The 23,957-nt window shown below is 38.2% G+C and overlaps 1 protein-coding gene across 6 annotated transcripts in view; it reads right to left on the reverse strand.

Annotated features, from left to right (window-relative positions):
- The window catches only part of UBR2 (ubiquitin protein ligase E3 component n-recognin 2), a 108,028-nt gene that overhangs the window by 79,090 nt on the left and 4,981 nt on the right, over positions 1-23,957 (reverse strand). For all 6 annotated transcript variants that reach the window (XR_011462139.1, XM_070360743.1, XM_070360744.1 and 3 more), the window contains one exon: positions 19,910-20,169. Coding sequence is in view for 5 of the 6 variants with exons in the window: in XM_070360743.1 (XP_070216844.1) it covers positions 19,910-20,169 (260 nt within the window). In the remaining variant the exon portion in view is untranslated. The remainder of the gene's footprint in view (positions 1-19,909; positions 20,170-23,957) is intronic.

The raw sequence follows: 23,957 nt of genomic DNA on the forward strand, positions 1-23,957 counted from the left end.
TAAGACTCCACGCTTTCAATGCAGAGAGCATGAGTTCAATCCCTGGTTGGGGAAATAAGATCCCACAAGCCGCATAATGCGGCAAAATAAAGAAATAAATGAAAGGCTGACGGAGACCTTTACAATGGTTGCATCTGCTAGGTACCTAAACCTACTGGTCAATCTTAAAAGCAGCCAAGCATTACATGCCTCCTGATATGAGGAAATAAGAAGTTATGCCTCTGACTTTCCTGGAGTGGCACAGTGGATAAGAATCCACCAGCCAAGGCAGGGGACACAGGTTTGATCCCTGGTTGGGGATATTCCACACGCGGCAGAGCAACTAAGCCCGTATGTCACAACTACCGAACCCGTGCCCTGGAGCCCACACGCTGCAACCAGTCATCTTGTGTGCTGCAACTACGGAAGCCCTCTCGCTCTTGAGCCCGTGCCCTCCAACAAGAGAAGCCACCGCAACAAGAAGCCTGTGCAACACAATGAGAAGTAGCCTCTCCTCACCGCAACCAGGGAAAATCCACTCACAGTAACAAAGATCCAGCGCAGCCAAAAATAAATAATAAATAAGCAGGTGTCTGATGGGCAGGCCAGTTATGCATCAATAATTATAAAATTACTATCCACCCCCTTCCCTAATAATAGAAGTTAACCAAGCCTAACTACCTGTTTAGAAGAAAGACCAGGAAAAAAGAAAAATGTTAAGCAATATCATGTGGACACAATCAGCCAAACCCAGAATGTGGAAAATTCCATAGGACAAATGACCTGGTTTCTTAGTAACATAAATAGAAAAATGAAAAAAAGAAGTAAAGGAGCTATTATAGTTTAAAAGAAAAAAATGATTAACAGCCAAATGCAATGTGTGAATTCTGAAGCCACATTTATAAGTCAATTAAGACAAGTTCAACCCTGCTAGACAGTAGATAATATTAAGGAGTTAGTGTTAATTATCTTAAGACATTAATGGTTATAGAGAAAAAAGGCACATAGTGAGTGTTGATTTTTTTAAAAAGTATGCTATCTGGAATGTTCTTCAAAATAATCTGGCAGGGCAAGAAAAAGTGTATAAGCCTGTACGTGTGCAAAGATTAAAGAGCTGCCATATACTGGTAATTACTCAAGCTCACCAATGAGTACTCTCAGGTATATTAGACCTCTCACTCTACCTTTATGCTTGAAAATATCCATAACAAAAAAACTTAGAGAAATCTAATATACAAATACTCAACATAAGTTCCCTTATATATTCTTTGTTTGCTAAGAATTAGATCACAAACAATAACTAAAATTTATAAAACACTTTTCTGATTCAAATCAGTAAAACATTTTTCTTTTCTCAACTATTAAAATGGTGAATTACATTAATAATTATTTTAAAGATGAACTATCTTTGGATTGCTGCTCCTGCTGCTGCTAAGTCACTTCAGTTGTGTCCAACTCTGTGCGACCCCATAGACGGCAGCCCACCAGGCCCCACCGTCCCTGGGATTCTCCAGGCAAGAACACTGGAGTGGGTTGCCATTTCCTCCTCCAATGCATGAAAGTGAAAAGTGAAAGTGAAGTGGCCCAGTCGTGTTCGACTCTAGCGACCCCATGGACTGCAGCCTACCAGGCTCCTCCATCCATGGGATTTTCCAGGCAAGAGTACTGGAGTGGGGTGCCATTGCCTTCTCCATCTTTGGATTACTGAACTAAATTCTGTTTGATCATGATGCATCACTCTTTTAGTATATTCTTGGATTCATATATTTAATAATTTAGGATTCTTTCATCTATATGAATGAGGGAAATGGCTTTATACAGCTGCTTGAATTTATCAGGGCTTGAAATCAAGCTGATAAGTAGCCTCATAAAGAGGCAATTTTCACTACTTTCCCATTTTCTGTAGTAACTTGTTTAAGAAAAGAATCAACTGTTCCTTCAAAATTTGATAGAATTCACCCGAATAGTCATCCAGGTATGGGATTTTAGGGAGGGAAGATCTTTGATTACCCTTCCATGTTTCATACTATTTCACATAATATATTCAAGTTGTCTATCACTATTCTACAAATTTATCCATTTCATCTACATTTTCAATTTTTGTCTGTGTTTTCTTTTCTTGCATTTACTTGTTCATAATTCTTGCATTTCAGAGGTTGTCACACTCTCTTGGTTCATGGCATCTTTAGTGTTTCAATAGTTTCCTTCAGGGCACCATTACACCAAATGAAACACCTAACAATTCTGTGATCAAACAGTTAGACTCGAAAAATTTAGCACCTGTTGGACACTGCACAATTTATCAAATTTTAGAATCAAACTGGATACTGCCACCCTCATTTCTTATTTCACAGGTATCTGCTTTTTAAAAATTAGCAACAGTGAGGACCCAGCTTTGCAAGAAATGACACCACCAAAAGGAATGCAGTGAGTGTATCAATCTTCATTCTGAATTTTATATATGTTCAGCTTCTTTTTTTCTTACTAGGTCTTCCCAGAAAATTGCCTTAATAATTCCAAAGAGTAAGTATCCCAACTTTTTACTTGTGTTTCATTTTCTGATCTTTTAATTTCCTTTCTTTCTCTTCTTTTGAGTGTGCTCAATTGTTCTAACTTCTTGAACTCCATGTTTACCTTTTTTATCTTTGAAATAATTTTATTTATAGAACAGTTGCAAAAATAGTAGAGTCCCTTTACACCCTTACTTTTCCTTAAAAGCTTTCCTTAATGTTAACCAAAGTACAAGGAAATTAACATTCAGATCAGAACAGTCGCTCAGTTGTGTCCGACTCTTTGCAACCCATGAATCGCAGCACGCCAGGCCTCCCTGTCCATCACCAACTCCCGGAGTTCACTCAGACTCACGTCCATCGAGACAGTGATGCCATCCAGCCATCTCATCCTCTGTCGTCCCCTTCTCCTCCTGCCCCCAATCTCTCCCACCATCAGAGTCTTTTCCAATGAGTCAACTCTTCACATGAGGTGGCTAAAGTACTGGAGTCTCAGCTTTAGCATCATTCCTTCCAAAGAAATCCCAGGGCTGACCTCCTTCAGAATGGACTGGTTGGATCTCCCTGCAGTCCAAGGGACTCTCAAGAGTCTTCTCCAACACCATAGTTCAAAAGCATCAATTCTTCGGTGCTCAGCCTTCTTCACAGTCCAACTCTCACATCCATACATGACCACTGGAAAAACCATAGCCTTGACTACACGGATCTTTGTTGGCAAAGTAATGTCTCTGCTTTTGAATACGCTATCTAGGTTGGTCATAACTTTGCTTCCAAGGAGTAAGCGTCTTTTAATTTCATGGCTGCAGTCACCATCTACAGTGATTTTGGAGCCCCCCAAAATAAAGTCTGACACTGTTTCCACTGTTTCCCCATCTATTTCCCATGAAGTGATGGGACCGGATGCCATGATCTTCGTTTTCTGAATGTTGAGCTTTAAGCCAACTTTTTCACTCTCCTCTTTCACTTTCTTCAAGAGGCTTTTGAGTTCCTCTTCACTTTCTGTGATAAGGGTGGTGTCATCTGCATATCTGAGGTTATTGATATTTCTCCTGGCAATCTTGATTCCAGCTTGTGTTTCTTCCAGTCCAGCATTTCTCATGATGTACTCTGCATATAAGTTAAATAAACAGGGTGACAATATACAGCCTTGACGTACTCCTTTTCCTATTTGGAACCAGTCTGTTGTTCCATGTCCAGTTCTAACTGTTGCTTCCTGACCTGCATACAAATTTCTCAAGAGGCAGATCAGGTGGTCTGGTATTCCCATCTCTTTCAGAATTTTCCACAGTTTATTGTGATCCACACTGTCAAAGGCTTTGGCATAGTCAATAAAGCAGAAATAGATGTTTTTCTGGAACTCTCTTGCTTTTTCTATGATCCAGTAGATGTTGGCAATTTGATCTCTGGTTCCTCTGCCTTTTCTAAAACCAGCTTGAACATCAGGAAGTTCACGGTTCACATATTGCTGAAGCCTGGCTTGGAGAATTTTGAGCATTACTTTACTAGCGTGTGAGATGAGTGCAATTGTGTAGTAGTTTGAGCATTCTTTGGCATTGCCTTTCTTTGGGATTGGAATGAAAACTGACCTTTTCCAGTCCTGTGGCCACTGTTGAGTTTTCCAAATTTGCTGGCATATTGAGTGCAGCACTTTCACAGCATCATCTTTCAGGATTTGGAACAGCTCAACTGGAATTCCATCACCTCCACTAGCTTTGTTCGTAGTGATGTTTCCTAAAGCCCACTTGACTTCACATTCCAGGATGTCTGGCTCTAGGTCAGTGATCACACCATCGTGATTATCTGGGTCGTGAAGATCTATTTTGTACAGTTCTTCTGTGTATTCTTGCCATCTCTTCTTAATATCTTCTGCTTCTGTTAGGTCCATACCATTTCTGTCCTTTATCGAGCTCATCTTTGCATGAAATATTCTTTTGGTATCTCGGATTTTCTTGAAGAGATCCCTAGTCTTTCCCATTCTGTTGTTTTCCTCTATTTCTTTGCATTGATTGCTGAAGAAGGCTTTCTTATCTCTTCTTGCTATTCTTTGGAACTCTGCATTTAGATGTTTATATCTTTCCTTTTCTCCTAGCTTTCCTTAATCAGAGCCTAACCTGCTGGGGTTTTATCAAACTGACTGGAAAAAGGGAAATACCCAATTCTAGCCTGCTCTAGCCATCCTGGCCCAACCAAATTAGGGCTAGGGAGGGCATCAAGAAGCACATTTGAGGTTCACAGCCCAGAGATACAGGCTCACTAAAAGACGAGACCTAATCACAAGACTACAGAATGCTTCTCCCTCCCTGACCCTTTACCACCATGTTATTTTGTTGTTGTTGTTATACATTTTCTAGCAGATGCTTTGCTTTTTAAAATTTTATTGAAGTATGGTTAATTTACAGTATTGTGTTAATTTATGTTTTACAGCAAAGTAAGTCAGTTATAGACTCTTTTTTATATTCTTTTCCATTATGGCTTATCACAGGATACTGAATATAGTTCCCTGTGCTCTAATGCAGGACCTTGCTGTTTATCCATCCTATATGTAACAGTTTGTATCTGCTAATCCCAAACTCCCAGCAATTCCCTCCCCCATACCCTTCTCCCTTAGCAACCGCAAGTCTGTTCTCTATGTCTGTACCATCACATTATGAAAGGCCTAATTACAAGAGTCCCCTTCACCCAGTATACTGTATGCCTAGTGACCAAGAACAAATTTAAGACATCCTAAAAGGTCAAAAAATACAGTTTGAAGAGACAGAGCCAGGATCAAAATCAGACTCAGATATTGGAATTACTAGGCACAGAATTAAAAACAATTATGATTAACATGCTAAGAGCTCTAATATATATAGTAGATAGTGTTTAGCAACAGACGGACAATATAAACAGAGATGGAAATCCTAAGAAAGAACCAAAAAAGAAATGCCAGAGATCAAAGACACCGAAACAGAAATGAAGAATGATGGATTTATTAGCAGACTGAAGATAGCTGATGTAAGAATATCTGAGCTTGAGGATACCTCAATAGAAAGCGCTAAGATTGAAAAGCAAAGAGAAAAAAGACTGGAAGGAAAACTGAACAGAATATCTACAAACTGTGTGACAACTACAAAAGGTTTAACACATATGTAATGGAAACAAAAGAAAGAGAGGAAAGAGAGAAAGGAACAGAATATTGAAAACAATATGTAGGACTTCCCTGGTGGTACAGTAAATAAGAATCCACCTGCCAATGCAGGGGACATGGGTTCAATTCCAGGTCTGGGAAGATTCCACATGCCCCAGAGCAACTAAGCCCGTGTGCCACAACCACTGAGCCCGCATGCTCCAGGGCCATGAGCCCCAACTACCGAGCCCGTGTGCTGCAAGTGCTGAAGCCTGCATGCCTAGAGCCTGTGCTCCGCAACAAGAGAAGCCACCACAATGAAGCCTGTGCACTGCAACAAAGAGTAGCCCCTGCTGAAGGTGAAGGTGAAGTCGCTCGGTTGTGTCCGACTCTCTGTGACCCCGTGGACTGTAGCCTACCAGGCTTCTCCAGGCAAGAACACTGGAATGGGTTACCATTTCCTTCTCCAGGGGATCTTCCCGACCCAGGGATCAAACTCGGGTCTCCTGCATTGGAGGCAGACACTTTAACCTCTGACCCACCAGGGAAGCCCAGGCCCTACTGCTCACAACTAAAGAAAAGCCCACATACAGCAACAAAGATCCAGTGCAACCAAAAAAAAAAAAGAAGAAGAATATAAATAAGTAAAGAGAAAACATTTACTGAGAAAATTTCCTTAAATGACTGTCAGACACCACAGATCCAAGAAGTTCAAAGAACATCAAGTGGGATAAACACCAAAACACTTCGTACCCAGGCATATCATTTTCAAAATACAGGAAGTCAAAGAAGCAAGAGGAGAAAAAAAATCTTACCTGTAGCAGAACAAAGAATCGTATCTGACTTCTTAGAAACCATGAAAACAACAGAAAAGTAAAGTGAAATATTTGAAGTGTTGAAAGAAAAGATGCCTACCAACCTAGAATTCGGTACCTGTGAAATTATCCTCCAAAAGTGAAAGTGAAAGAAAAACTTTATCAGGCAAAGAGGACTCTTACAAGAATTAATAAATGATAAAGGGGTCAATATATGAGGAAGTAATAGAAATTATAAATATCTATGTATGTGGTTAATAAAAGAGCTTTTAGACAAATTAAATATAAACTGATAGAACTAAAAGTAAATAAATGGTAATCATATATGGATACTTTCATTCCCATTTCTCAGTAACTAAAAGAACTAGTCATAAAAATCAGTAAGTATAGAAGAACTGAATGACACGATCAACCACTTTGTTCTAATCAACAGTCATAGATTATTATATCCAGTAACTGCAAAATATACATCTTCTTTTCAGGTGCATATGGAATGTACAAGACTGTGTTGCTGAGTCATAAAACAAACCTCAATAAATTCAAAGACTGCAACCTTACAGAACTTTAACTGTGTTACAAACCAGTCACAAAGCCTGGAAAGCCTCAAAAATATGAAAATTAAATAGCGCACCAGTACTGCTGCCTGGAAAATCCCACGGATGGAGGAGCCTGGTAGGCTGCAGTCCATGGGGTCGCTAAGAGTCATATACAACTGAGCGACTTCACTTTCACTTTCCATTTTCATGCATTGGAGGAGGAAATGGCAACCCAATCCAGTGTTCTTGCCTGGAGAATCCCATGGACAGAGAAGCCTGGTAGGCTGTGGTCCATGGGGTCGCACAGAGTCGGACATGACTGAAGCGACTTAGCAGTAGCAAAGAATAAAATATGAGCACATTAGGTCAAAAATAAGTAGAAAGAAGAGTAGAAACCAAACAAACAAAACAGATAGAAAACTAATAAAGCCCAAAACTGATTCTTTAAACAGTTTTATGAATCTTTTCAAAGAGAAAATACAAATTATTAATTTAACAAAGGAAGAGACCTCACAATAGATACCATAGATATCAATGACTAAGAACCTAATGCCAATAAATTTGGCACGATACAATGAAACATATGTCTCAAAAAGCACAATGTACCAAACATGACACAAGATGAAATAAAGTTCTAAATAACTCATAAAGTATCCAAGAAATTTAACTTGTTACCAAAATCTTTCTCTGAAGAAAACACTAGGCTTTGATGATTTGTTTCACTGGAAAATTCTATCAAACACTGAAGGAGGGATGGGATGGGGAGGGATGTTCAAAAGGGAGGGGATATATGGCTGATTCAGGTTGAGGTTTGACAGAAAAAAAAAAAATTCTGTAAAGCAATTATCCTTCAATAAAAAAAATAAATTAAAAAAATTTTAATAAAACTTTTCAAAAATGAAAACAAAAACAAAAACAAAAACACTGAAGGAAGAACTCATACCAATTTTATACAAACTCCTCAAAGATATAGAAAAAAAGGAATATTTCTCAACTCATTTCATAAGGCTAGCATAACTCTGTTACCAAAACCAGATAAAGACAGTACAAGAAAGTGACAGATGGTATATTTCATGGATTACAGACACAAAAAACCTTAATAAAACACTAGCAAATTGAATCCAGCAATATATAAAGGTTATAATACATGATGATCAAGTAGAGTTTATCTCAGTAATGAAAACCATTTGGGAAAAAAAAATCAATCAATACAACTATTTATAGAATAAAAAAGGAAAATTATAATAATCTTAAAAGATATAATAAAAGCACTGGATAACATTCAGTCATTTATTATAATAATAATAAAACTCAGCAAACTAGGAACAGAAGGAAATGTCCTTAATGAGATAAAGGGTGTTTATGAGAAAACTATAACAACATATTTTATCACAAAAGACTGAATGCCTTCATCCAAGGCAAGGATGTCCTCTTTCACCAGTGTAGTAAGGCACAAGAAAATACAAGGCAGAAAGGCTGGAACAAATATAACTGTCCCCATTCAGAGAGGACACAATTATGCAAAAATCCTAAAGAACCAAAACCAGAAGAAAACAAAAACTACTAGAACTACAAATGAGTGTAACAAGCTCACAGATACAAGTTTGATATCAGAAACCAACTCTATTTCTTTATATTCACAAAAGAAAACTGAAATTAAAACTAAGGAAAAACACCATCATAAAATACTTAGGAATAAATATGTAACAAAAGGTATGTACAACTTTTATATAAAAACTATAAGACAGTTAAAAGAGATTAAAGAAGACCTCAATAAATGGAGAGATAGAAGATGTTCATGGACTGGAAAACTCAGTATTGTTAAAATGTCAATTCTCCCCAAACTGGTCTATAGAGTCAATGCAGTCCCAATCTTAATCTCAGCAGTCTTTCTTAAAAATAAACACTGACAAGCTAATTCTAAAATTTATAAAATGCAAAGAATCTGAAATAGAGAAAAGAAACTTTAAAGAAGCAAAAATGGAATCAATACGAAGTTTACTACAAAGTTACAGTAATCAAGTTAATGTGGTTATTGGCATTAGAATAGCTGTATCAATGAATGGAATTGATCAGTATTTTGAAATAGACCCACACTCATATGGTCAAGAGGTCTTCGGTAAGGGAACAAAGCAATTTAATGTGAAAAGTCAAAAAATGGTGCTAGAACAACTGGATCCCCACAAGCAATAAGAAAGTGAAGCTCAATCCTTATACCTCAAACTTGATTTAAAAAATCAAGTTTTGAGACAGATCGCAGACCCAGATATAAAACCTAAAACTTCAAAGTTTATAGGACAAAACTGAGAGAATATTTTTGTCACCTCGGAAAAGGCAGAAATTTCTTTAACACAAGAAACAATCTTCATAAAATTTAAAAGTTGGAAAGTTAAACCATTAAATTTAAAACTTCTGCCATCATAAGACAGCATACAGGCAAGTCACAGACTTGGAGGAGACACTCATAAAATCTGTCTCACAAAGGGCTTGTATCCAGAATACATAAACAACTCTAAAACTCAGTAATAAAAAGATAATGAAGCCAATAAAAAAAAAGACTTGAAGAAAAACTTCATTAGTTCAACGGGCAATGAACACATGTAAAATTGCTCCAACATCATTAGTCATCAAAGAAAATTAAAACCATATTGAGATATCACTATATAGAACAGCTAAAGTTTAAAAGACTGACAAAATCAAATGTTGGTGAGAATATGGAGCAAGTGGAACACTACTGGCGGGAAAAAAAAATTTTTTTAGAAAAAGTTTTGACAGTTTCTTATTAAGTTCAAACATACTTGTCCTTTGATGCAGCAATTCTACTCCTGGGGTAGAATCCACTAACAATTAAATGTGTGTGTGTGTGTGCACGCAATTGCTCAGTCGTGTCAGACTCTTTGTGACCCCATGGACTGTGGCCCACCAGGTTCCTCTGTCCATGGAATTTTCCAGGCAAGTATACTGGAGTGGGTTGCCATTTCCTCCTTCAGGGAATCTTCCCAACCCAGGGATCAAATCCATGTCTCCTGCATCTCTTGCACTGGAGGCAGATTCTTTACAACTGAGCCACCAGGGAAGCCCAAAATTAAACATATGTCCACACAAAGACTTGTTTGCAAATAGTCATGGCCAGTAACTAATGGATCAGCTAAGAGTGTTCAGTCTATCAGAATAATAACAGTATAGACAGTCTATCAGAATAATAACAGTATAGAAAAGCTTATCTTACTGGTGTCTTCCCTGGTGGCCCAGTGGTAAAGAATCTGCCTGCAATGTAGGAGATGTGGGTTTGAAATCCCATGGACAGAGGAGCCTGGGCAATTTGGGAATAAACAACCAACGACTAATGGTGTCTTAATATTCCTAAAGTGTGTCATAAAAAGCTGAAGACTTTTAATAGTGTAATATTTATTATTTGGTCTTTTATTTTTAAAAATTGCTTGGCTGTGCCATGCAACATGCTGGATCTTCGTTCCCCAACCAGGACTGAACCTATGCCCCTTGCAGTGGAAGCTGAATTCCAACCAGTGGACCACCAGGGAGTTTCTTTATTGGTATTTTAAACACAGAGATTTAAAATAATAATGTTTAATACTTGAATAAGTTGCATTTAAATAATGTTGGCATAAGCTGATATGATTTATGAAACAAACTACCATTTTCCTTTCCTTTAAATATTTTAAATTTCTACCAAAAACCAGAATGAACTGATTAAAAAAAAGCCACAGAAGACTTATGATAACCTCAAACTGAAACAACTCAAATGTTTATCAGTAGAACAATGGATTATGGGCAATTAAAGTACATTCATACAATGGACAACTACTCAGCAATACAAGTGGAAACAATTTCTAATAATTATAGGATTCTAGATCAATCAGATATACATTATGCTGAGTAAAAGAAGCCAGGCACAAAGGAGTATGATTTCATTTTGATGAAGTTCTAGAATGGACAAAACTAATCTAAGGTGAAAATATCAGAATAGTGGTTACCTAGGGCTTGAAGTCCTTAACAAGGAAATTTCCAGTCAGATGGAAATGTTCTCTGCTTGACAGGATGTGAGTTACATGAGGTTAACTATTGTCAAAAATGTACAATTAAGATTTGTGCCTTTTGAAATATGTAAACTTTCCTCTAAGAAATAAAGAACTCAAATATGATATCATTAGGAAAATGTTGGTGATATAAATCCAAGTTTCCTTATCTAAAAGGATTACCCCACAGTAACCTATTCATACATCTACTATTCCCCAACAACTGGATAAAAGGCATACATGTAAAGTTGGTATTATGGCTATGGTATGAACATACCCCATGTATGGCTATGTTCAATCTTACACCAAATTGGTGCATAAAAAAAAAGTAAATAAAAATGACCATAAATATCCAAACCAAGAATACAAGATTCATTTTGGACAACCACAGAAATTCAACTTATCTAGGAGATATCAACTACCCACTTTCTGTTACTTTTCCAGGTTGGAGAGAGCAAAGTAGACAAGGGAAATTCCAGTACATTGAAGAACACAGTGATAATACCCAGCAATGAAATTCTGTTTCTACTAATAGGTATCTATCTTGAAAAACACTAAAATGTGTATAAAAAGAGATGTGTAGAAATAGGTACAGAATGTTCCCTGCAGCATGGTTTGCTACAGGATAAAAAAAAAAAATCCTAGAAATTTTCCATTTCTCATTTCATTAATAGGGCAAACAAATAAATCATGGCCTGGCCTTACTGTGGAAATACAGCAGTTAAAAGAATGAAGTAGATTTATATAAACTGACTGAGAAAGATCTCTAAGACAAATTGTTTCATGAAAAAAAGCCACATTTACAAATACACACAGCACAATTTCACTCATGTATCACATCCATATATTTTTTAAACTAACACAGCATTGATTTCAATCTCTGGACCACTCATGTTTTTAAAAAACAGTCTTAAAATAGAACTCTCCTAAAAAAAACATCAAGTGTTCAAGTTTTTTAAAAAGCAAAAAATTGAACAAATTCTTCTTACTGAAAATAAGTGTTTCTTCCATATTAGAGTTCTATATTTCCAGAGAGAAAAGGAATGAAACCACCTCTTTCCCTCTGCCTAAGATATTTATTACTCATGGCTCAATAATGAATTTTAAGACTGAGTATTCGGCTTAAAAAATCTTACATATAAAAATTCCTTATAGTTCCCTAAGTGTTTTTCTATACTATACCTCTTTTTATCCTAACAATCCTGTGAGGAAGGAAAAATAACACCCAAACTCCAAAGATCACTGAAAACACTTCTAATGTTCATCCACTTTCAAGTCTGCATCTCTACCAGACACAGAAAAAATACACTTCCTTGCCCTGTTTTGGAGTCAGAGGCCTTCTAACCAGTTCTAGGTAAAGGGATGTAGGCATGGTGGTCACTTTTGAGCCAGAGCAATTTATTTGCTGTGTAAGACCCTCCTATTTCCTTGCTCTGGTGACCCTTAAAAAAATATTAAGTTGACCAAGATGCCACATGGTATAAAGTAACTACTTAGAGCAGAGCCCCCACTCATCACCCCCACCAATCTGGTCACACAGTCTGAGTAATAAATGTATTTTGGGTATTTAAAGTCTCTGAGATGGTAAGTTTGTTGGTTATTTTTAACATAACCTCATCTATCATTACTGACAGACTCAATGTTTAAAAAAATTAAACAAGCAAAACTGTTCATAACGAAGAATCATAAAGTACTATCTGGAAACATGTACTAAGAATATTTCTAACTGATGGCAGCATAACTCCCAACTCCAAATTCTGGTTATCTGTAATATTTAAGCAGTAAGCTTTTAAATGTTAAATAAGAATGTTTTTAATTTAACTTTGCAACAAAAAACAATGGAATTAACTTAATGTTAAACTCATAAACCAAAATATGATTTCACATTTTACTAGTATTTTCTTTTTCTTAATGGTTATGAGATATCAAAATATAAGTACTTATGATCAACATCACACTAACATGATTGTCCCTAATAACAATCATCTCTATTTAGAAAGAAATAACAAGTGCCACATTTGATTCCATTTTTCCTAATAGAGAACTAAGTATGAAAAAGTGAAAGTCAAAGTAGCTCAGTCGTGTCCCATTCCTTGGGACCCCATGGACAGTAGCCTGTCAGGCCCATCTGTCCATGGGGATTCTCCAGGCAAGAATACTGAAGTGGGTAGCCTTTCCCTTCTCCAGGGGATCTTTCCAACCCAGGGATCGAACCCAGGTCTCCCGCATTGCAGGCGGATTCTTTACCGTTTGAGCCACCAGGGAAGCCCAACTAAGTATGCTGCTGCTGCTGCTGCTGCTAAGTCGCTTCAGTCGTGTCTGACTCTGTGCGACCCCACAGACGGCAGCCTACCAGGCTCTGCCATCCCTGGGATTCTCCAGGCAAGAACACTGGAGTGGGTTGCCATTCCCTTCTCTAATGCATGAAAGTGAAAAGTCAAAGTGAAGTCGCTCAGTCGTGTCCAACTCTTCTCGACCCCATGGACTGCAGCCTACCAGGCTCCTCCATCCATGGGATTTTCCAGGCAAGAATACTGGAGTGGGTTGCTACTGCCTTCTCCCAACTAAGTATAGACAAATATAAAAACTACTCTACTGTCTGAAAACAGATAGCTTTTCTGACATCACAGCGGCTTCAGCGAGATCATCTGAGATCTACACGATTTTAGAAATGATGAACAAATAACAGAAAAATTAACTTAATTTCCTTCACAGATTCATTTTAAAGACTCCTGAGTATCATTTTTTCTGGTTAAAGAAAATCTCCAACCTACAGACATAACTCACCTTTCTCCTAAAGGGTCTAGTTTAGAAACTCTCCCAGAATTCCAATAACCGTATTTCATCTTTCCAAATAACAGACTCCATGTCATCTTATCAAGGTACTGGGTTTCATGTACTACTTTAAACATAACCCGTTCATCCTCAGACCCCATTTACCAAGAGTTTATTATGTACCAAATATTGCGGAAAGCACTATACAAAGGACCTCACTTACTTTCTTAACAACTGTGTGATAGAGAGTTTGGCTGACCTTTGGGGTTCCTAGGAAGAAACTCTAAATCCTTGAAATTTCCCATATATAGGAGTGTCTTTGTTATTCACGCTTCCACTCCACCCACATATCTGAAAGTTTATACTAATGAGGTAACTTTTTTTTAAATTTTATTTTATTTTTAATTGGCAGATAATTACTCTTCAAGAAAATTAAAGACACCAAGGGAACATTTCATGCAAAGATGGACACAATAAAGGACAGAAATGGTACAGAACTAACAGAAGCAGAAGATATTAAGAAGAGGTAGCAAGAACACACAGAACAACTATACAAAAGAGATCTTCATGACCCAGATAATCATGATGGTGTGATCACTCACCTAGAGCCAGACATCCTGGAATGTGAAGTCAAGTGGGCCTTAGGAATTATCTCTACGAACAAAGCTAGTGGAGGTGATGGAACTCCAGTTGAGCTATTTCAAATCCTAAGAGATGATGCTGTTAAAGTGCTGCACTCAATATGCCAACAAATTTGGAAAACTCAGCAGTGGCCACAGGACTGGAAAAGTTCAGTCTTCATTCTAATCCCAAAGAAAGGCAATGCCAAAGAATTTTCAAACTACAGCACAATTGCAGTCATCTCACACACTAGCAAAGTAATGCTCAAAATTCTCCAAGCCAGGCTTCAACAGTACATGAACTGTGAACTTCCAGATATTCAAGCTAGATTTAGAAAAGGCAGAGGAACCAGAAATCAAATTGCCAACATCTATTGCATCATCAAAAAAGCAAGAGAGTTCCAGGAAAACATCTACTTCTGCTTTATTGACTGTACCAAAGCCTTTGACTGTGTGGATCACAACAAACTGTGGAAAATTCTTCAAGAGATAGGAATACCAGATCACCTGATCTGCCTCCTGAGAAATCAGTATGCAGGTCAAGAAGCAACAGTTAGAACTGGACATGGAACAGACTGGTTCCAAATCGGGACAGGAGTATATTGTCACCCTGCTTATTTAACTTATGTGCAGAGTACATCAAGCGAAATGCCGTGTGGATGAGGCACAAGCTGGAATCAAGACTGCTGGGAGAAATATCAATAACCTCAGATATGCAGATAATAACACCCTCATGGCAGAAAGCCAAGAGGAACTAAAGAACGTCTTGATAAAAGTGAAAGAAGCCAGTGAAAAAGTTGGCTTAAAACTCAACACTCAGAAAAGTAAGATTATGGCATCTAGTCCCATCACTCCATGGCAAACAGATGGGGAAACAATGGAAACAGTGAGATTTTATTTTGGGGGGCTCCAAAATCACTGCAGATGGTGACTGCAGCCATGAAATTAAAAGATACTTGCTCCTTGGAAGAAAAGCTATGACCAATCTAGACAGCATATTAAAAAGCAGGGACATTACTTTGCCAACAAAGGTCCATCTAGTCAAAGCTATGGTTTTTCCAGTAGTCATGTATAGATCTGAGAGTTGGACCGTAAAGAAAGCTGAGCACCAAAGAATTGATGCTTTTAAATTGTGGTGTTGGAGAAGACTCTTGAGAGTCCCTTCGACTGCAAGGAGAACAAACCGGTCAATCTTAAAGGAAATCAGTCCTGAATATTCACTGGAAGGACTGATGCTGCAGCTGAAACTTCAATACTTTGGCCAGCTGATGTGAAGAACGGACTCACTGGAGAAGACCCTGATACTGGGCAAGATTGAAGGCAGGAGGAGAAGGGGACAACAGAGGATGAGACGGTTGTATGGCACAACCGACTCAATGAGCATGAGTTTGAGCAAGCTCTGGTACTTGGTGATGGACAGGGAAGCCTGGTGTGCTGCAGTCCATGGGGATGCAAAGAGTCGAACACAACTGAGTGACTGAACTGAACTGAATTACTTTACAATGTGATGGCTTCTGCCATACATCAACATGAATAAGCCAAGGGCATACATATCCCCTCCCTCTTGAACCTCCCTCCCCATGCCACCCCTCTAGGTTGTCACAGAGCGCAGGCAGAATTAAGTAACTCAGAGTGGAGGTTGGCCATACCAGAAAACCAACCATGTGATTAGAGCAAGTGATTAGAGGGCCAATGTGATTAGAGGGCTAATATCATGTGACGACAGAGGATGAGATGGCTAGATGGTATCATCAACTCGATGGACATGAATTTGTGTGAACTCCAGGAGTTGGTGATGGACAGGGAGGCCTGGCGTGCTGAGATTCACGGGGTCACAGAGTCGGACACAATTGAGCGACTGAACTGAACTAAATCATGTGATTAGAGGACTGGGGCTTTCAGGCACAGCTCTGCCACTGGGAAGGGCAGTGGAATTGGAAACTGAGTCATGTGGGCAATGATTCAATAAACCAGTATTCAATATAAGAAACCCCAATAAAAACTCTGGACACCTAAGCTTGGGTGAGCTTCCCTGGTTGGCAATACTTTGTTGTCATGCAGTAAATGTGCTGGGAAGATAACAACATGTCCCTGAGAATTAGAAAACATTGCATTTGGAAATCTTGCCTTTTGGCTAGTTCAGATTTGTGTGTTTTTGCTATGATAAAACTTTAATCATAACTACGGCATTTCCCTGAGTTCTGTGAATTGTTCCAGTGATTATCCAACCTAAGATAATCTATGGAGATGCTTGAAATTTGTAACCAGCAGATCAGAATTGAGTGTGGCTCAGGAGGTCCCCAACTTTCAGTTGTACTTTAGACAATCTTGTAGAAGTCTGTGCTCATAACCTGGAGTTGGCCAACTTTAAGTAACAACAAAGTTTAGAAATATCCTCTAAGAGTCTGGTTCTAGCTTGAGTCCTAGGAGGCCATCATAATTATATCCCTCTCCCCCATTTCAGGGTACTTGTCTGTCCAAGTACAGGTTACTGCATACTGCTTTCTTTCTTCAACCATTCTGGGCATAAATGTCCCTGATAGCTCAGTTGGTTAAGAATTTACCTGCAATGCAGGAGACCCCAGTTCAATTCCTGGGTTGGGAAGATCTGCTAGAGAAGGGATAGGCTACCCACTCCAGTATTCTGGGGCTTCCCTTGTGGTTCAGCTGGTAAAGAATCCGCCTGCAATGTGGGAGACCTGGGTTTGATCCCTGGGTTGGAAAGATCCCCTGGAGAAGGGAAAGGCTAACCACTCCAGTATTCTAGCCTAGAGAATTTCATGGACTGTATAGTCCATGGGGTCGCAAAAAGTTGGACACAACTGAGACACTTTCACTTTCGTGACCCTTTAGATGATGTCATGAACATGGAAATTCTTACCCAAGGAACCTTCCTTTTCATTGATTCTATACATTCTCTAAATATACAGTTAGAATACCCATGATAGGTATGAATGGATTAACCTATACCTCCACACTCTAATGATTTTATATCTCAAAGACTCCAGCCTCTACCATACACATACAGGAAAACTCTTCTGAGATCATCCTGACTTGGTTTCACCAACAAATCCTACAGGCACACTTAATCTTCAAATATAGGCAAACAGCTTTTCAGTGCACCACTTTCACTGAGGGAATAAATACATTCCTCCTCCTGTCATCCCACCTCCACTTCTCCAAACCCCCAAAAAAGCCAATTCCATGATCACTGCTGAAAACAAGATTCTTTCTACTTCTTTTTCTTCTAGTCATGGAAGCTCTCAGAACTGTCAATTTAATCAAGCCCTCCTTACAAAGCATTCAAACTAGCACCCAACCTGTTCTCCCCTGGGATGGCCCCATACACAGACACACATGGCATCATTAGAGAAGAGACAAAATATGCAAAGGAAGAAAACAATAAAGAATCCTGTGGTGCTGGACTGGAACTAGAGAGACCTACATACAGATACACAGATCCATTGACAGGGTTTGGGATTAGTGACATACCAACAGCAACAAGTAGACTTACTATCTTATTTCTGAACACTGATCTCTACTAAAAAGGAACAGGCTCCTTGGAGAAATGGTTGATTTCAGAACTAAGGCAGAGAAAAGTCCAAGATGTGTTCAGAACATCTTGTGTCAGAAAAAGGAAGTGCTCAAAGAATGATGGGGACATAAAAAAGAACAAAGACAGCTTGAAGGCCTGTGTGTGCATGCTTAGTCACTCTGTTGTGTCTGACTATTTGCGACCCCATGGACTGCAGCCCGCCAGGCTCCTGTGTCCATGGGGATTCTCTAGGCAAGAATACTGGAGTGGGTAGCCTTTCCCTTCTCCAAGGGATCTTCCCAACCCAGGGATGGAATCCAGGTCTCCCACATTGCAGGCAGATTCTTTACTGTCTGAGCCACCAGGGAAACTGCTTGAAGGGCCTTCCACTGGTCAAATCTAGGACAATTTTGACCACCAGAATAATGGGACTCCATGAATACATACTGATACAAATAAAAAACTGAACATTTGGTAAGAAAGAGGATATTTAATATGTCTCAAAGTATCTCACCACCAAATATTTAGTGATTAGAGAGGGAAAAAGAGTAACTCCACAGTAGAGAAGCCTTGCAGAAATCAAGTGATCAAAGTTAAAGAGCTATTGAACCAAACTGGAACACTTTGGTTCAAAGCTGGAACACTGAGAACATGTAATTTTTGTAACATTTCTGTGAAAGAAACAACCTGACTCTAACCATGAAGCATACAGACAAACCCAAATTGAGAGGCATTTACAAAATAAATGGCCTGTACTTGTCAAGTGTCCAGATCATGAAAGTCAAAGAAAAACCAATGCAACATTCCAAACTGAAGATTGAAAGACACGACATACAAATGCATGCTTTGGAACTGGATATTTTTGACACAAAGGATGTTATTGCAACAATTGGATCTCAGTTTCCTCATCTGTAAATCATGAGATTAAACTAGATCTACTGCTCCAAATACCAATAAGGGACTTAGGTTTCTGTATAGACAAACAAAAAACTAGATCTAACAGTCTTTCAATATATAAAAAGCTCTTGATTGGTATTCTAACCATAAAGAAAGACTGCCACAGACACCCAGAAGTTGTAACCAAAATTAAGTTGCATGGGAAAAAGTCTTAAAGAAAAAAATATAATACAATCAATACTGTATCCACACAATGGAATACTACCTAGCTATATGAGCCGATATGGACAGATGTCAATGGCAAGATTTTGTAGAGAAAGGAAAACTTAGCCCAGTATATCTAACATAGTCCCTTTTCTATGTATGTCTGCATATATATGTTTAAGATAGCCCCATATATGGCATGTATAGGCACAAAAAATTTCTGGAAGGATATATAAGAGTTTGTCAATAATGATTAGTTCTGAGAAATAGGAGAAGATAGTCCTAAAAGGAAACAGAGCACTTTCCTCTCCATCTTCTACCCTTGTACACTCAATTCTCAACAAGAAATTTAAAGTCAACCTAGTAGTACTAAGTACATATAGTACCCAGACCATGGTTCCTAACATTCCCAACTAAAAGGAAACTCCCTGCATAAGTGGCTGATTGCATATATGGGTCAGAGTAAGTACAAAGTGAGGTGTGGACATCTTGTGCCAGAAAGCAAAGAAGCACCCAAAGACTATGAAAGGCATGTGAAAATGACCAAGAAGCTAGTGTGATGGGGCATTCAAAGGCCAAACATGGGGTAATTCGAACATCAAAAAGAACCACTCTATCAAGAAAAGCAAGAAAGTGATCATTACAAGAGTCAAGGTAGGGGTTAACTATGGAGGAGGAAGAAAGCACACTATGGGTCTCTGCAGTCCTGGTGATGCTCTATTTCTTGACCTGGAAAATAATATTTGTTTATAATAAGTTATTAAACCAAATATATTTGTTGTGTAGACTTACACACACACATTTATATAATATTTCATAATTTAAAAATTAAAATGTAAGGTTTCATGAAAAAAGTAAAAACAAGAAAGAAAGAAAGAAAATGGCAATATCTTACCTGCAAGAGTATGTAGGTTCTCCCACTTTAAAAACACGACCACAAAGATGAGAAGGTTTATTTGTTTGTTCAAGTTTGGAAAATCCCAACTCAGGATCTTCACCACAAAGGTACCATTCCATTGGTCCCAACAAAACTTGATGTGCCAACATGTCTTCTTTCTGTGGAAAAGGGTTGGGACCCCTGCAGTAGATTTTGGGTACATAGTGGGCCAAATGCTGGTATACTTCTCTAGTGAGGTCAGTTGCTTGCAGCCATTTCTTTAAAAAAAGAAAAAATAATTTTAAACAAAGTCAATAAACTGCAAATTTGAATAAATCTACTGTTTTCTTCTAGACACAAAAAATAATGACAAAAGAATCTTATAAACTGTTTTATTGACAACATTCATCACTGTATGCCTTTTCAAAAAGGGTAAAACGTTTAGATTTTAACTACAATAGCCAGTATCTTAGAATTCTACTTAAAGTGAAAGCAAAATCAACAGTGAAATGAGCCCATCTCCTCAAAACGACTCCTGAAGCAACCTTCTATGGGCAGTCCAGGAAAATAACCACAACAAATCATCTCAAAGATGCTAGCCATTGAGCCCATCTGACTTCCTTTCTAATTTCAACTGTTTTGCTCAAATGATACACTGATTGTGATTTGGATTCTCTTTTCAGTTTGCTGATAGCAAGAACATACAGTAAACAGGAACAGCCAATATACTAATTCTATTTCTCAATGATTAATAAATGACACTCCACAAGAGACTTTGTTTTAATGATTATGTTCTTTTCCCCCTGATCAACCTCTGCTTAAACCCTTTCTCCTTTGCTCTCCACGCTAAAAACATTTAAAAAAGCCACTGTTTCCTGTACCCAAACTTTCATGTCCTACTACCTGTGGTAATTCTACTTAGATATCTAACAGATGCTGTGATATTGTAATTTACAATAAGAAATACACTTTTGGTTTTCTCATTCCTAGCACAGAGTTCCTAAAACTCTTGAAATTTCCTAAGTATAAGTGAGATAAAGAAAGGAGTGTCTTTTGTTATTCAAAGCAAACCTCTTTCAATCAGACCTGAACTGCAGTTACTGAGGTGACTTTTGGAAAGCCCCTAAGGATGGGGAGCTGGTTGCCACAGGAACATGATTAGTAGGTGGGAACTTACAGCCTCCACCCCAACCAACTTCAGGGAAGGGAGAGGTGCTGGAGGTGAAGTTAATCACTCATGACCAATGATTTGATCATCACGCCTATGGAGGCATGAAGCCTCCATAAGAATCCCAAAGTGTTGAGGTTCAGCCACCTTCTTCCTTGATGAACAGGCAGAGGTGCTAACATGCCCAGAGAGGGCATGGAAGCTCCACATACCTTCCTCTATTTCATTTGGTTATTCCTGAGTTGTATCATTTTATAATAAACAAGTAACCTAGTAAATAAACTGCTTCCTTGAGTTCTGGCAGCCACTGCAGCAAATTATTGAACCCAAAGAGGGGGTAACAGGAACCCCCCTCATTTGCAACATAAATTGTGGGTAACCTGAGGACCCCCTGCTTGTGAGTGGCATCTGAAGTAGTAATGGGGGCAGCTTTGTGGGACTGAGCCCTTAATCTTTGGGATCTGATGCTATCTCCAGGTGTATAATGTCAGAATTGACCAACTTGTAGGGCACCCAATTGGTGTCTGCTGAGAAGGAGAGAACTGCTTGATGTGGGAAAAACAATCCCCTACATTTGGTGGCTGGGAGTGTTGGTGTGAATGTAAAGAGAAATAGAAGAAACAGTTTTTCCTTTCAGACACCAACTCAATATGTCCAAAATTGAACTCATGATCTTCCACAACACAAAACCTCCTGCTATTTCCTCCATTTCCCTATTTTAAACTCCAGCATCTACCAGGTATTCAAACCAGAAAAAAAACACAGAAATCTTTCTTCCTTACTCCAACATTCAATTAATCATCATGTCTTGTCTATTAGGATTCCTCAACATCTGTTGAATCCATCCATTTCTTTCTCTCCATCCCTACTGGCAGTGCCCCCACTACCCTAGTCCAAACTGCCCAGAGCCATCAGACTGGTGCAACCATATTCTAACTGGTGATCCCCACTAGTTTGGCCCCTCTACAGTCCATTTTTCCAAACTCACTACCAGAGCATTTCTTGCAAAATGCCATTCTGATCGTGTCACTGTTTCCCCTTCTATTTAGGATCAAGTCAAGTCCACTGACACGGTTTACAAAGCCTGTGTCTTGTATTATACTTACTAGTCTCCTCCTCCTGACTGGCATTGCTCCTCTCTGCTTCCCAGGGCTATTTTCTACTCATTCTTCAGATCTCAGTTTATGTTTCACTTTCTCTAAGACGCCTTCTCTGCCCATTCCTTACCCTAATCTCCTGTTCCTCTACCCCACCCCCAACAACCCCCAAATCTATAACAGAACCAAGCCCCAGCAGGCATTTAGCAAAATCCATTAACCTAGTGACTATAAATGTATCTGTACTACTGACTGTCACTTAACGTTGATATTACAGAAAGATGCTCCATGTGGCTTTTATGGAAGCATAAATAAAGCCAATCCAGGTGCAGGCTCTAAAAACCAAACCAAGTAAACCCTATAATAAGGCATCCATCAAACCACCTCCATTCTTTTCTCTTTCTATTTCCCTAAACTTTAAGATTTTTCCTCATATTCTGTCATTTATTTATTCCTGCCTCCCATACCAATTCCATCTACGTTTACTTGTCCTCCATATTTCCTTGTGTTAATTACAACCAACCTTTTCTGTCTCTAAACCAAATAAAAATTTGAAATCAGAAAACATGGAACAACTCACTTCTACAAAAATGCAGTTATCTGTTAACTCATAGGTCTCATGTTTACCTATAGACTACATTTATGTCTCAAATTACATCCTTGTTAAGAAAGAGTGCATTCAAGTGATGTCTAACACCATAAGACAAGAGTATAAGGTCTTCTAATGGCTATACTCCAATATAAAATAAAACATTAAAAAAAAAAAGAGTACAAGGTCTTCTTTTTAACTATTACTTGCATAATCTTCAGTCCACTTCTTTTTTTTGAAAAATAACTCTACAGAGAGATTTTAAATATTCATGAGGTAGTATATACTAACTTTCTAGTTAATTTCACACTTGAGAAAATTTTTCCTAAAAATGTAAAACTGTTGTTCATAAGATAAGGGCTGGATGGAAGTTTACAATTGAAAACAGTGAAAAAGTCTTTACCCCTGAAGTGAAACCCCTTTCCAAATGTAACTAATTTTGCTCTGTCTCCTTTTATTAAGTAGGAAAGAGACTAAATTACTCTTAAAACAGTACTTGCTGCTGCTAAGTCACTTCAGTCGTGTCCGTGTTCTTGCCTGGAAAATAGTACTTGGAGGGAGACAATCATTAAGATTTAAGAATTCGCCCCCAGGATCCTAGAAAACTATGCTTCAATTTTAATTTACAACATATTTAAAGGTTTTGTTTAACAGCGATTTTTTGTCTTATATTTTATGTTGCCATTTCTCTTAAAAGTTTACTTTTGCAGAATTTTGATTCAGGGAGGATAAAGGATGGTGCTTTGTAAAAGAAAATGTTGTCTGTGGCTCCAACAACACTGATGGGCTAAATATGTTCATAGATTTCTTAAACAAAAAATTCAGAAACTAATATCAGCTTCTGGCTAAGGAATAAAAAATCAGTCCCCTTACTTAAAACACTTAATAAACAAAGCAAAGTACCTTTACATGGGAATTATATACCAGAGATATAGAATTAGTGACCAGCAACAGTATAGATTAGAAGAAAAAGCTGTGAAGTGAAAATGAGCAGGTGGAAAAAATTTCTGGCTGCATTTCAGAACAATGGTTCACATATTTCTCAAAAGAAAAAAATCTATAGCTTTTTGTATTAGTTCTCAGGAACATAAGCTAATTGTAACTATTTCTTCAACAGGAAAAATGACCAGATTCCCAATTCGGCTGCATGTTAATCTGTCCTTATTTCAGACCATGTAACGTGCACATCACAGTAACAAGCACTACCTTATT

This window comes from Bos mutus, chromosome 23 (assembly GCF_027580195.1).
Source record: "Bos mutus isolate GX-2022 chromosome 23, NWIPB_WYAK_1.1, whole genome shotgun sequence".
Lineage (NCBI taxonomy): Eukaryota > Metazoa > Chordata > Mammalia > Artiodactyla > Bovidae > Bos > Bos mutus.